Source organism: Microtus oregoni, unplaced genomic scaffold, assembly GCF_018167655.1.
Source record: "Microtus oregoni isolate MIOR12 unplaced genomic scaffold, Mior012 000008F_ref0000371, whole genome shotgun sequence".
NCBI lineage: Eukaryota > Metazoa > Chordata > Mammalia > Rodentia > Cricetidae > Microtus > Microtus oregoni.
Genome location: NW_024543067.1, coordinates 26115987 through 26130268, shown reverse-complemented (window position 1 = coordinate 26130268; position 14282 = coordinate 26115987). Strand labels below are relative to the sequence as shown.

The window sequence follows — 14282 nt, the reverse complement described above, 5'->3', positions numbered from 1 at the left end:
GCTTCTGCTTAATTAAGTTTCTTAAAAAAAAAAAATCTGAGCTTGCCTCAGTTTACCTCATCTCACCTCAGTAAACCTGTTTGGCTCCACTTGCCTCAGTTTATCACAGCTTCCCTCAGTTTCCCTCAATTTACAGAGGCTTACCTTCCCTCACCTCAGTGTACTTCAGTGAACCTCGGCTTCTCTTGCCTCTGTTTAACCCCGGTTTGCCACAGTTTACCTCAGCTGACTCCAGCCCGCTTTGAACGATCAGGGCCCCCATTGGCCGCTCAGGCCCCTCTCCCGCAGCCCCGCCCCCTGCCCGCAGCCCCGCCCAGCGTTCCCCCTGGTTTCCGTCGCGAAGGACGCGGCGTCGGTTGGTTGTCAAGATGGCTGCGGCGTGTTCGCAGCCGCCACTTCTGCTGTCGCCCCGCGAGGTCGCCGCTCTTCCCGCTGTCGTCGCCACAGTCGCCGCGGCCGCGAAGCCAGGACCACCGCGGCCGAGCCTGCGACGCCGGTGACGCGGTCGGGAGACGCGCGCGCGCGGGTCCGGAGCGCCGGGGAGGAGGGAGGCCGAGCGGCCATGCGGGCTGCGCTGGGGTGAAGGATGCTGGCGGGCAGGCCCGGAGCCCAGAGCGCAGGCGCGGGTCTGGGAGCCGGCGCCTCGGACTCGCTGGGCGCCCGGGACGGCAGCGGACGGCCGCGACCCGGCGCCTACCTGTATCCTTCCCTCCGCATCCCGGCGGCACCTGAGACTCCCGGGAGCACGCACGCAGGGGCATGGAAACTGGCAAGTCATTTCCAGTGCGGGTGTTCCCTTTAGCAGCTGCCACCCCACCCCATCCTGCCCCCGACCTAAAGTTACACTTTAGGTAACCACCACCCTGGCACCTCGCATCCACACTTGGACTTGGCTGTCACATTTTTGTGAATTTTAAAATGCATCGGCCCTGTATTGGATGGGCGAAGACTCGCCTTTTCGAATTACTCTTTGCTTTTATAGACACTCCGCACTTAGTTGGGGCTCTTAGAGAAATACACAGAGAGTAAAATCTTGTGCTATTCCTTTTTAGTAGTTGACCCCCGCACCCCGCACCCGTCCCAGAGCTGCTTAACCCAAGCACGTTCTGATCTTTCTGTTTCCTTTTTTCCCCCGTTGTGTTGTTAGGCATAAGAAAGACAGAGCAGGGAACCTGAAATTTGACAGACTGGATTATTTCTGATTTTTTCCCTGAGAAATAGTCGAGCTCCCATTTGATGTTACTGTTGGTAGCATAGTGGGAATGTCAGTAAGCTTTGCCTTTAAAGTATATAAAGCATCTTTATTCTTCCAGAGAACGTTGTGATAATTAGAATTGCGTTCTCAAGGGACCTTTTAGCTGACAGTGATGGCGTTGTATGGTCATCTCTGTTTTTTTCAGGGAATGGAAAGTCTTCACTTGGGTTCCTACCACCACCACCATCTCTCTCCATTTCCTTACTTCCTTAGGTCCCAACTTCTGGAATTTTTTTTTCACTCTTTTACAATTTTAATAGCAAATCATCAATTTTCGCTAAGGGTCTTCTCTTCTGCAGACCTTGCTTTAGGTTCTAAGGATGCAGATCTCCTGGGGAAGACAGGTATGTTAGGGCTCCATTAATGCCAAACACCATCTCAGCTGGTGTTTATGTATATAGCATTTGCTGTCATATACCAACACTAATATGTACGCATATTAGTTGTCCCACAAAAACATTATAGTGTCATTACCATGAGACTCTAATTTTATCGGACCTTACTCACTAAAGATACACTGTTGTTCTTAACTAAATGGCATCACTAGAGATATGAAAACCCATCTCGAGAAAAACTTAGAAGAAGAACGCCAGATACTACTACAGCAACAAAAAATATGTCGGAATCGAGCACGTAAATATTTTGTGGAGTCAAACCGGAGAAGAAAGTAAGTAATTGTATTTTATTCAGAAGTGTGAATTTGTTTTGTTTTGCTTTGTTTCTTAAAGATAGGGTTTCTCTGTGTCAGCCTGGCTGCTCTGGAACTCATTCTGTAGGCCAGGGGCCTCGAACTCACAGTTTGATATCTTCCCTGCCTCTGCCTCCAGAGTACTGGGATTAAAGGCATGTGCCACCACCCACCACCTGGTTTAAATTTTTTAAGATATTGCTATTTTTATTTTAAATGTGTATGAGTATTTGCCTGAATGTATGTAAGTGTACACATGCATACCTGATACTCACTTAAAGACCAGAAGAAGCTGTCAGATTCCCTGAACCTGAAGTTACAGATGGTTGTGAGCCACTATGTGGGTGCTGGGAACTGAATCCAAGTCCTCAGCAAGTGCTTAACCACTGAGCCATCTTTCCAGTCAGCATGGTTATCCAACATTAAAATGTTTTCGTTAGAGCTGTCCCCATATTACTGTAATTTATGGTAGTAGAGACCCCTGGGGCGCATTAGCCATGTCATTGGGCACATGCTGCGATCCCATGTGGACTACAAAATTGTTCACCTGGAAGTTCTTTCTGCCGTTGTATTTCTCTTGCACTTAATCCTTCCATCGTTCATCGATGTTGAATTATTGAATGAATAACTCAATAACTTTTTGGTTTTGTTAGTAAGCTCTTGGTCTTCTGGTACTTTTTGGCTTCAGAGGATCATATAAGGCACATGACAGCTGTCAGTAGAGATGACTATAGACTTTTATTTTATCCTGTCTGCTCAAGTTAGAGTCAGAATTGTAAGCTTTTTAGCATTTAGTATTTTCCCTTCAGACAGAGAAAAATCACCTGCCATTTTTTTCATTATCTTTGGAAGCTATCTTTAACTGTTTAAAATGTCATAGACTAAGAATCTCTTAAGATTTCATATTCTAGAAGGTAAAAAGTAAAAGACATATTCTTCCAATCAGATTGATAATAATATAGCAATGAGAGATGACACTCAGTAAGTACTGTGGTTAACTCTCATGTGAAGCAGAGCAGAAGTACATCTCATAGACTATAGGACAGGAAGAGTCCCTGGAAGAATAGTTAGCCACTGTTAGCCAAGGGACATGAAAGGAGCCATGCTTTCTGTAGCTAGAATAATATAAAGAAAGTCTAATGTTAGAAAATGTGTCAGAAGATATATGTACATGTTATGTGGAAAATGTGGATGAGGATCAGATGATAGGAGGTAATTTATGAAATAATATGTATTCCAATCTAAAAAAATTAAAGAATTTGCCCTGTGCTAGATTATAAAGAAATTATCTACATTATAATAAAGAAACAAAATTAGAGATGTTCCATGATTTAAATTTATAAATTAGCTCATTATAGCAAAGAAGAAGCAGATGAAAAAAAAACAGACTTTAAACCAAAAGTACAGTAGAAAGCTGTTCCCCTGTCTAAGCCAGTGCATAAGCATAGAGACGGATTCAGGACTGAGTAAATAAGGTCAGGAGTCAAGAGCCAGCTACAAATGCTCATGAACAGAATTGTCAGAATTCTTACAGAGCAAGAAAACTTAACATTTTAATGTAAATCTTTCTAGAATAACTTAACATGTTAAGCTTTATATTCATTGATAAAGGTAGTTTGATTTTGTACCTTAGACATATGGGTATAGCAGACATGGAATTGCCTATGCTTTTATATTACTGTATTATTCTTGAGCTATTCTGTTTTTCTGTCCTCTTCTTTTCATGTCTTTAATTCTTTTAACTATTAATTGCTTGCACATTGACTTATTCATTGTGGTTTTTTCATACATGCATGCAGTGTACTATAAGTGGGCTCTAACAGATAACATTGGTAAGATCTTTGAAGATTTTCTGTTTATAACTTTTTTGAAATTCAGCTCTTTTTTAAACTGAAGTAATACAATTTTAACTTCAGTAATTTAAAATGCAGAAATTGAAATGTAAGAATATTAAATACAACTCGTCTTCGCCTATAGCAATGATGTAAATGAAGTACTTAAAGATGTATTCAACACTTTCTCATGAAATAATTGTAACTTCATTGGCAATTGTGAGAATTTTCCATATGCCTTTGACCAAGTTACCTCCAATGACAGAATAGTAACATTGATATGGCCATGAACAACATGTCAGTGGCCACAAGGGTCACTCATGGTTCCCTTTTGTAATTACAACCTTTTCTTCTTACCCCCCTGATCTCTTGTTCTTCATTTATTGTTTGGTTTGGTTTGGTTCATTTTTGCACTGTTCAATAAATAATATTGTGTCATATGCAGCCTTTGGGGACTGAAGTTTTTCCTCTCAGAACAGCTCTGCGGTACTTCTCAGTTCTTTCATTTTTATTGTTGGGTAGTGTTCTGTATACACATGTGCCACGGATGTATTGAGCTCAAGTGTTTGAAACTTTGCTGTTGTTAGTGGTGGTGGTGGTGGTAGTTGTGGTTGACTTTTTAGTAGTAGTTTTGCTTGTTGTCATACTTCTACCACCGAGCTACAGCCACAGCCCTGCAACAACAGCATTTAAATTTTTCAAACTGCTTACCCACAGATGGTTGTGAACGTGGTGCTCTTGTGAATAGAAGCTGTAAACATTCATGTATAGTTTTCATATGAACATAAGGTTTAAATTTCTCTGGAAAGAAATGGCAAGGAGTACATTACAGGCTTGTAAACATGATCTCTAGCCTTTTACAGAATAGCCCACTGTGCCCTCAGCAGTACAACATGCAGATCTTCTACATAGCTCACTCTTTGCTTCTCTCAGTACTTCTGCATTAGCCATTCGGCTAGGTGTATAGAAAGCTCCTACTGTGTTTTATGTTTACAACTCCCTAATGACTAATGGGATAGAATGTTCGTCATGTGCTTGCTTACCATCTGTCTGTCCTTTCATGTCTTCTCTCTAATTCCTTTAACCTCAACTATTTGCACACTGATTTATTCACTGTGGGTTTTTTCATACACACATGCAGCTTTCCGTGGTCATGTCCATTCACCCTCTGTACTTTCTCGCCAGTCACTCTTTTACTCTTCCCACTATACTCTGTCTTATACCCCACTCACTTATATCCCAGTCCTTGATATTTACTCTGACACTTGAGGCCCTTTGTTTTGTTTTGTTTTAACTTTCCACATACAAGAAAAAGAAAAGACATTGCTTGGTACTCTGTGTCTCAGTATTTGTATGTTATAGTATCCTCTACTTCCATCTGCTTTTCTGCAAATGGCAGGATCTTATTCTTCCTTCTGAATGAATGACACTTCTTTGTGTATGTATACCATACTTTGTCCATTCCTCTGTTGACAAACACCTAAGTTGATGTCATAACCTGGCTTATAAGAATAGTGCTACAAGGGAGGGGGACTTGATCGGGGGAGGGGGAGGGAAATGGGAGGCGGTGGCGGGGAGGACGCAGAAATCCTTAAATAAATAAATTTAAAAAAAATAAATAAAAATATTAGCCTAAAAAAAGAATAGTGCTACAATAAACACAATAATGCAGATAGTTTGTGCCAACTTCATTTCTTCTGGATATTTTGCAAGGTGTGGAATAGCTGAATCAGAGGATATTTCTGTGTCTAGTTATTTGAAAGACATCCACACTGTTTTCATGGTGATTTGTTAGCTGACATCCCCATTTAAAAAATGTTTTAAAGCTGCCCCTACATTAATTATTCTACAAGACTGATGGATTTTATTATAATTTCAGTGAACGTAGAGAGTTAGAAGACTGCAGGTTCAGAATGAAATTATCCTAGACACTTAGTTCTCTAAAGAACAATTTATTGCCCTCCTTTATGTTTGACCTAATATTCTGTGGCTATTTGGTAAGTCCTTTCAAAATATATAGAGAGACCTCTAGCTTCCACCAACTCAAAAGGTAAGAAGACATTAGACGGAATCTGATCGAGGTGGGTCATCTTTCTATCTGTTGGTTAATTAATATCATGGTTGGTTGGTTAATATCTATCATGGGTTAATTAATAATGAAAACTGCTTGGCCCTGATAGGCACAAAATTAGGTGGGTGGAGTAAACAGAACAGGATGCTGGGAGAAAGAAGCCAAGTCAGAGAGTCACCATGATTCTCCCACTCCAGACAGATGCAGGTTAAGATCTTTCCTGGTAAGCCACCTCGTGGGCTACCCACATTATTAGAGATGGGTTAGATCGCCGGGCGGTTGTGGCGCACGCCTTTAATCCCAGCACTCGGGAGGCAGAGGCAGGCGGATCTCTATGAGTTCGAGGCCAGCCTGGTCTACAAGAGCTAGTTCCAGGACAGGAACCAAAAGCTACGGAGAAACCCTGTCTCGAAAAATCAAAAAAAAAAAAAAAAAAAAGAAATGGGTTAGATCAATATGTAAGAGTTACCCAACAAGAGGCTGGAACTAATGGGCCAGGCAGTGTTTAAAAGAATACAGTTTCTGTGTAATTATTTCGGGGCACAAGCTAGTGCTGGGCTAAATCCACTTAAAAACCTAAGAAGGCTTAAAAATAAGGGAGAGAGAGTTTAACACAGATTTTTGCTGTTTTTTGGTGGTGTGCCGTAGAGAGATTTCCTGATTTGGCAACAGCAGCAGAAAAAAAAAGCTGTGTCATTTTAAAGCATGGCTTCCTGGGACTGTGCCACCAGTGCAAACTCTGGCTTTAAAGCATTTCAATGGCTTTTATCGGACTGGATGTTTGTGTTCCCGCTTGGGATCAGAAGGAGAGTGCTCTGAGACCATGCCAATGTCTCAGGGCTCCCCGCCTGCACCTGGGCAGACAGCAGAATCAGGCTTAGGCAGGCGAAAGAGCATGGCGGATTCCTGCCGCCATACAGAGATGTGTTTTCAGACTGCATAGTGTTCTGCGTGTCAGATTTGGCTGTAACTTGGATGAAAAGAGTTTCTGTGCTGCACGCTTAGTCTCAGAATTAAACTGCTGACTGCGGCTCCAATGTGTACTTGCTTTATGTGCTTGGAACTGTGTGCGGCTCAGGGGCACCAAATAGCTCTGAGGCAGGAGCAGCTCAGCTCCGCCATGCTGAACTGTGCTGGTCTCAGGCAGGAACTTCCGTAATTACCATAATAACAGTGCAGTTAAGGTTTAGGCTGGGCAGGACACAGGTGGTACTGTATTACCTGTACATGGTGCAACTTAAGTTTTTAAGAACTGCTTAACATTTTAAGAAACTGCTCTGGATAGTAAAAAAAAAATTACAGATTCACAATAAAACAGATTCAGACATAAAGGATCACAGTGTTGGATGAATGTACGTAGGCTTGAGAGAGAGAAGAAAAAGAATATAGAGAATAAATTTAATGGTTTTAAAAAAAAGGGTAAAGTCTTTAAAGAGACAGAGTACAGATAGTTATAGATTAAGAGAAATAAAGAAAAAAGCCACATAAAAATGGAAAATTCACAGAGAGTCTGGATTATGTACATTGTGTTTTCTTTAAAATTTTTGTCTGTGAAGGAGCTAAGTACAGAGAGACATTTCATTATATGGGCTGCCAAGTGGAACCAGAACGGATATCATAAAGGTATGACTTCAAAATTTGGGTCTAAGGATATGATGCTTTGGAGAGAGTCTTCTTTTGTTTTCACATAGGATGAGACTCTATGGATTGCTTCTATCCCAATATGGTATGATAGACCACGCCCTCCTGAAAGGGAGTTCAAGAAGCTAGATGGACACCAATAGCAATGAATGATCTGAAAGAAATTAAACAAGCTATTGTTAATTGTGGCTTGCACTCTGCATATGTTAAGGAAATGATAAGGACTTGGGCTTCTAATGCTAGAGCTACCCCCCATGATTTCCATCAGGTAGTGTTTGCAGTTTTAGATAATGGACCTTCCTTGATGTTTGGAATCTATTTCAGAGAAGAATCCATCATATGGAACAGCAAAGAAGAACAAAAGGTCTGGAGGTTTCCCAAGATCAAATTCTTGGTGCAGGAGAATATGCTGATCCACAGGTCCAAGATCTTTATGAAGAAGAAGTACTGTGTCTATGTCACCAAGCAGCTTTAAATGCTTGGAATAGGATACAAGATCCAGCAAAAAGGGTTGAATCATTTACCAGGATTAGGCAGGGACAGAGAGAACCCTTTATTGACTTTTTGCAAAGATTAATTAAGGCTCTGGATATAGGGGTAACAGACCCAGAAGCTAGACAAATACTTCTTGAATCTCTAGCTTTCAAAAATGCAAACATAGAATGCAAAAAGATAATTGGGCCTTTAAAGTCTAGATCAGCACCTATGGATGAATGGATTCAGCATACGATGAATGTTGAGACGTTTAGCTAGAATGATGAATCTTGGGTAGGAGAAGTGATTTCCAAAGCAATGAGGAGACATCAAACTGCCAGGTGTTTTAATTGTGGTAAATTAGGACATTTGCAAAGGGATTGCAGGCAAAGAATTTCTAGGAATAATATCTCTTCTGGGAATGACAAAAATAGGAGACCTTGGCCTTCAGGTATATGTAGGAGATGCGGTAAAGGCCGGCATTGGTCCAACGAATACAGGTCAACAACAGACAGACGGGGCAACCCGATATCATCGGGAAACTCCTTGAGGGGCCTCTCGCAGGCCCCCAAGCCAACAGTGGCCCAGTCATTCCCAGTCACAGTGGAGAACGTGCCTCACCAAGAAAATTAAAAGCTCCAATTTCTGCTGTAAAAAGTAATACTGGTCTAAATGATGAATTACGCATGGAGGATGAGTCAAAAAACCCAGTAGCACAGAGTAAACGTATATTTTGGCAGACTTCCACTAACGATCAAAGACCAAAGCTAAGAGTCTGTATAAATGGCACTTTTATTGAAGGCTTATTAGACACAGGTGTGGATGTAAGTATCATTACTCCAGAATCTTGGCATCTGAATTGGCCTCTCCAAGAGGTAGATGTTCAGTTCCTGGGAATTGGAACCCTATCTCATGTAAAACAAAGCACAAGATGGGTTGAATGCATAGGGCCCGAAGGGCAAATAGGAAGACTAACATATTACAGGTATACCAAATAATCCTACAGGTCAGGCAGTTATAGATAGATCAAATTGTACTATAAATGACATGCTGAACAAACAGAATGGGACAGAAAATGCCCCCAGAAATAGATTGCATAATGCTTTATTAACCTTGAATTTTCTTAACGCTAATGAGAAAGGAACAACAGCAGCAGAAAGACATTGGATAATGGAAAAGTCTGCTGAACTAAATCAGCCGATTTATTTCAAAGATGTGCTGACCTCTCAATGGAAGCCAGGAGATGTGCTACGTTGGGGAAGGGGTTTTGCTCTTGTTCCCACAGGAGAAGAAAAATTGTGGATACCATCAAAATTAATAAAGTTTCGATTTGAAGAGGAGAAACCTCTTGGAAAGGAGAAATAACAGCTCATCCACAATGATGATATTTATAGAGGTGGTAAGAAAAACATAGAGTGGGGGCAGGGTTCTCTTCTTATCTCTGCAGGAAAACACTCATCTTCAGAAAATTCAAGGGACCCTGGATGTTTGAATACTGACAGATGGAAACTATTTACAACCCAATAAGAATCAGCAAGAAAATCAAATAGGTCTATGAAGAAGATGGGGCCCCATAACAACAACTCCACCTGGTTGATTTGACGTCATGATACTGATAGCTCTACTACAAGACCCGTTTTGGGTACCAGCTGCACAAGACGATCCCAACTTGGTTAGCTGAAATGGTGCACATCTTATACAACATTCTGGCCAGACCTGCACAAAATACTCCGAGACTATTTGCAATTTTAAAAGACATTGATCTTGAAATTTAAACATCATTTTACTTTCACAGAATCCCCCAGAAAGAATGTTGCCCCCATGACAGCTGGAAGTAATTCTAGAGGGTGACGTCCCCTCTCCCAGTAAAGTTTACCCTTGGGTTTAGGGACATCATTTAGGGGTTGGGAGATTGGGGGGGGAATTTTATAAGCTCAGGGATCTTTTGAAAAAAAAAAAAGAAGAGGGATAATTGGATGATGGGATAATAGATTTATAATTGTGAGTTACTGATGTGGGAGTGATTTCTTATTAATAAAGAAACTGCCTAGACCCATTTGATAGGCCAGCCCTTAGGTAGGCGGAGTAAACAGAACGGAATGCTGGGAGAAAGAAGCTGAGTCAGGGAGTCGCCATGATTCTCCCACTCCAGACAGATGCAGGTTAAGATCATTCCTGGTAAGCCAGCTCGTGGGCTACACAGATTAATAGAAATGGGTTAGATCAATATGTAAAAGCTAGCCAATAAGAAACTGAAACTAATGGGTCAGGCAGTGTTTAAAAGAATACAGTTTCCGTGTAATTATTTCGGGTAAAGCTAGCCGGGTGGCGGGACACAGCCCGCTGCTCCGTAATACAACAGAATGGCGCCCGACGTGATGGACTAAATCCACTTAAAAACCTGAGAAGGCTTAAAAATAAGGGAGAGAGACTTTAACACAGATTTTTGCTGTTTGTTGGTGGCGTGCTGTAGAGAGATTTCCTGATTCGGCAACAGCAACAGAAAAAAAAGCTGCGTCATTTTAAAGTGCGGCTTCTTGGGACTGTGCCGCCAGTGCAAACTCTGGCTTTAAAGCATTTCAATGGATTTTATGGGACTGGATGTTTGTGTTCCCGCTTGGGATCGGAAGGAGAGTGCTCTCAGCGCTCCCCGCCTGCACCTGGGCAGATGGCAGAATCAGGCTTAGGCAGGCGGAAGAGCATGGTGAAAGAGACGTGTTTTCAGACTGCGCAGTGCTCTGCGTGTCAGATTTGGTTGTAACTTGGATAAAAAGAGTTTCTGTGCTGCATGCTCAGTCTCAAAATTAAACTACTGAGTGCGGCTCCAATGAGGACTTGCTGTGTGCCTGGAACTGTGCACAGCTCAGGGGCACCAAATGGATCTGAGGCAGGAGCGGCTGCTCCTTGCTGAACTGTGCTGGTTGGCAGGAACTACCGTAATTACCATAATAACAGCACAGTTAAGGTTTAGACTGGGCAGGACACAGGTGGTACCGTATTACCTGTACATGGTGCAACTTAAGTTTTTAAGAAGTGCTTAACATTTTAAGAAATGCTCCTGGATAGTAAAAATATTACAGATTCACAATAAAACAGATTCAGACATAACAGACCTCAGTGGATCACAGCGTTGGATGAATGTACATAGGCTTGAGAGAGAGAAGAATAAGAATATAGAGAATAAAGCAAATGTCTTAAAAAAAAGGGGGTAAAGTCTTTAAAGAGACAGAGTACAGATAGTTAAGAGATTAAAAGAAATAAAGAAAAATAAGCCACGTAAAAATGGAAAATTCACAGAGAGTCTGGATTATGTACATTGTGCTTTCTTTAAAATTTTTGACTGTAAAGGAGCTAAGTACAGAGAGACATTTCATTCTATGGGCTGCCAAGTGGAACCAAAACGGATATCATGAGGGTATGATTTCAAAATTTGGATCTAAGGATATGATACTTTGGAAAGGAGTTTCTTATTTTGTTTTCACAGAGGATGAGACGCTGTTCATTTCTTCTATTCCGATTTGGTATGATAGACCACGTCCTCCTGAATGGTTCCTGTGCACGCCTTCAAAAAATTGCTTCGCTCAACTGCCAACTGAGATGAAACTAGCACACAGGTTATACCGTGAAAGACCTAATTAACGACGCCCCCATTCAGCAGGAAGCAGTTTGGAGAGAAAAAACTGCGCCCATGTTCCCAAATATGGTTTATAAACATCCTTTTACATTTTAAGGGGGATATGATATAGATATGAATAATTTACATTAGTATAGATTTTGCTTTATTGATAGAGATTTAAGGTCAATTTTGTTATATGTATAAGTGTTTCTGATTTTGATTAAGGTATTGTGATTGTGTAGTTCATTTAAATATGTACTGTATAATTAAGAAACATAGGTTGTTAATGGATAATCATCGATAATAGTAAAGCTTGTAGTCATGTTAGTTAGATTTTATAGATATATAGAGATATATTTTAGATAGACATTCTTCATGTCTTTCAAAGATTACAGAATAGGACATTTAATGTTTTAATAACTGAGGACTTTTCATGACAATGAGACACTCTGCTCCTGGCAGCACCAATGTACTTCAAGAGGAAGATGGGCATCGAAGAGGCACCTTATGGAGTTTGATAGCCATTTGGGCAAGAAACTGCTCTTGCCTGGACTATTGCATAAACTGGACACAGAGAACCCGCAGAGAGAGGACTACTGAACTTGCCTAAAGGTGAGACGGTCTTTTGGGGTTCATGACTCATGAAAGAGTCTGCGAGACATTCTACAGGACACAGCAGATAGTGACTGAACTGTCTTTGAAATTTCCTGCTTCATGGAAATGTCTGCTGGATATTATGGGCCTGAAGGCTGAAGATGGATGCCCCAACCGTACAAAGGAACTTTGGGCGACTGTCCAGGCAGTGAGATGTCTCTGTCATTTCTAGAGTTTTCTTATTTCTTGTTTACTTAGGTAGTATTATATCCTTCTGGAGTCTTTGATGGAGTTGAAGAATGAATAGATAGTTATTGTTTTCCTTAGTTATGATAAAAGATAAAATAGATATAAATATTGTAACTGTAATTCTTGCTTGATAACTGTTTTGCTATATGTAATTTTACTATGTTAAAGTTAAAGCCTTTCTTTTTTGTTTAAACAGAAAAAGGGGAAATGATGTGGGAGTGATTTCTTATTAATAAAGAAACTGCCTAGACCCATTTGATAGGCCAGCCCTTAGGTAGGCGGAGTAAACAGAACGGAATGCTGGGAGAAAGAAGCTGAGTCAGGGAGTCGCCATGATTCTCCCACTCCAGACAGATGCAGGTTAAGATCATTCCTGGTAAGCCAGCTCGTGGGCTACACAGATTAATAGAAATGGGTTAGATCAATATGTAAAAGCTAGCCAATAAGAAACTGAAACTAATGGGTCAGGCAGTGTTTAAAAGAATACAGTTTCCGTGTAATTATTTCGGGTAAAGCTAGCCGGGTGGCGGGACACAGCCCGCTGCTCCGTAATACAACAAGTTACTGTTTTTAGACAAATATATTGGTATCAATTCTTGTATATTGATACAAAGTTAAATTATATTGACTATTGTATGCATGCATGTTTCTACCTCTGTTTAAAACATTTTTATGTATTGATATATACATATAGTATATATTTACCATATTGCAGTGTACATTTCTACCTCTGATTAAGATACTTATATATTGTTTGTGTATTGATATATATTTACCATATTGCAATGTATATTTGTATATTGTTTATATTTGGAGGTAATTATCCTCATTTGTTACACAGTTTTTTATTGTCATAGTCTTTAAGTTAGATATTGAGAATTATATAGATCAATAGCTATCTAAGTTTGTCATTTATAATTAGACTAATCAGGTTCTTTAGATACATAGATTATACTCAGTATAGATAGATAATCTTCAACCTCTTCAAAGAGCTGTAGAAAATGGCCTTTAATTTAACTCAGAGTTTCGTGATAGTGAGACACAATTGCTCCTGGCAGCACTGATCTATTCCTGAGAGAATGTTGAGCACCAAAGACACTCCACCTGGAGCCTTTCTTTTTGGCAGAACTGGCCTTTGGGCAAAGAAATGCCCATACCTCAACCACTGACAGAGATACAGAGCATGCATCAATGGATAAAAACAGAACTGTCATATCCTGCCAAGACAGGATAAGATAGTTTTGAAAAGTTGCTTGCCTTTAAAAATGGTATGTCAGTTATGTTAGGCCTTAGCCAAAGTTGGTTGCTTCAACGCTGCAAACGTGACTTTGGGTGATTGCCCAGGTAGCTAGTTGTCTCTGTGATTTGTTGGATGTTTTGGAAGTTGTTTTACTGAACTTCCTAATTACCCAGGTAACATTATTTCCTTTCTCAGATCTTCGATGGGGTTGAAGACTATATAAATGTAGTTACTTTTCTCTCATGACTTGGCCAAGTTATTTATTATACAAGACCTAAGCTAGTTAGAATAGGATATTTGTACTTATTGTATATAATTTCGTAGTAGGTTTAGAACTCTCTTACTTAAACAAAAGGGGGAGGTGTTGTGGGAGGTCCTTCCGCTCCTCCAGCCAATAGCCGCTGAAATACCAGCCCATTGGGGCGTGGTTTCTCTCTTTAAAAAAGCGGCCACTTCCCTCCTCTCTCTCTCTCTTACTTCCTGCTCCACTTCCTGTGACTAGACTCCCTGATTGTGCAGAGGGCTGTTGTCTGGGACGGTGATCTGTAAGTTTTTCCCCTTTAAATAACCATTTTATTAATCATAATTCCAAACTGGTGTGGGATTGTTTGTGACTTACGCC

At 40.7% G+C, this 14282-nt stretch overlaps 1 protein-coding gene across 1 annotated transcript in view; it reads left to right on the top strand.

Annotated features, from left to right (window-relative positions):
- The first annotated feature begins 371 nt into the window (after positions 1-371).
- The window catches only part of Cep126 (centrosomal protein 126), a 62645-nt gene continuing 48734 nt past the window's right edge, over positions 372-14282 (top strand). The window contains exons 1-2 of the mRNA XM_041656732.1: positions 372-699; positions 1803-1922. Of these exons, the coding sequence (XP_041512666.1) occupies positions 587-699; positions 1803-1922 (233 nt within the window). The 5' untranslated portion in view covers positions 372-586. The remainder of the gene's footprint in view (positions 700-1802; positions 1923-14282) is intronic.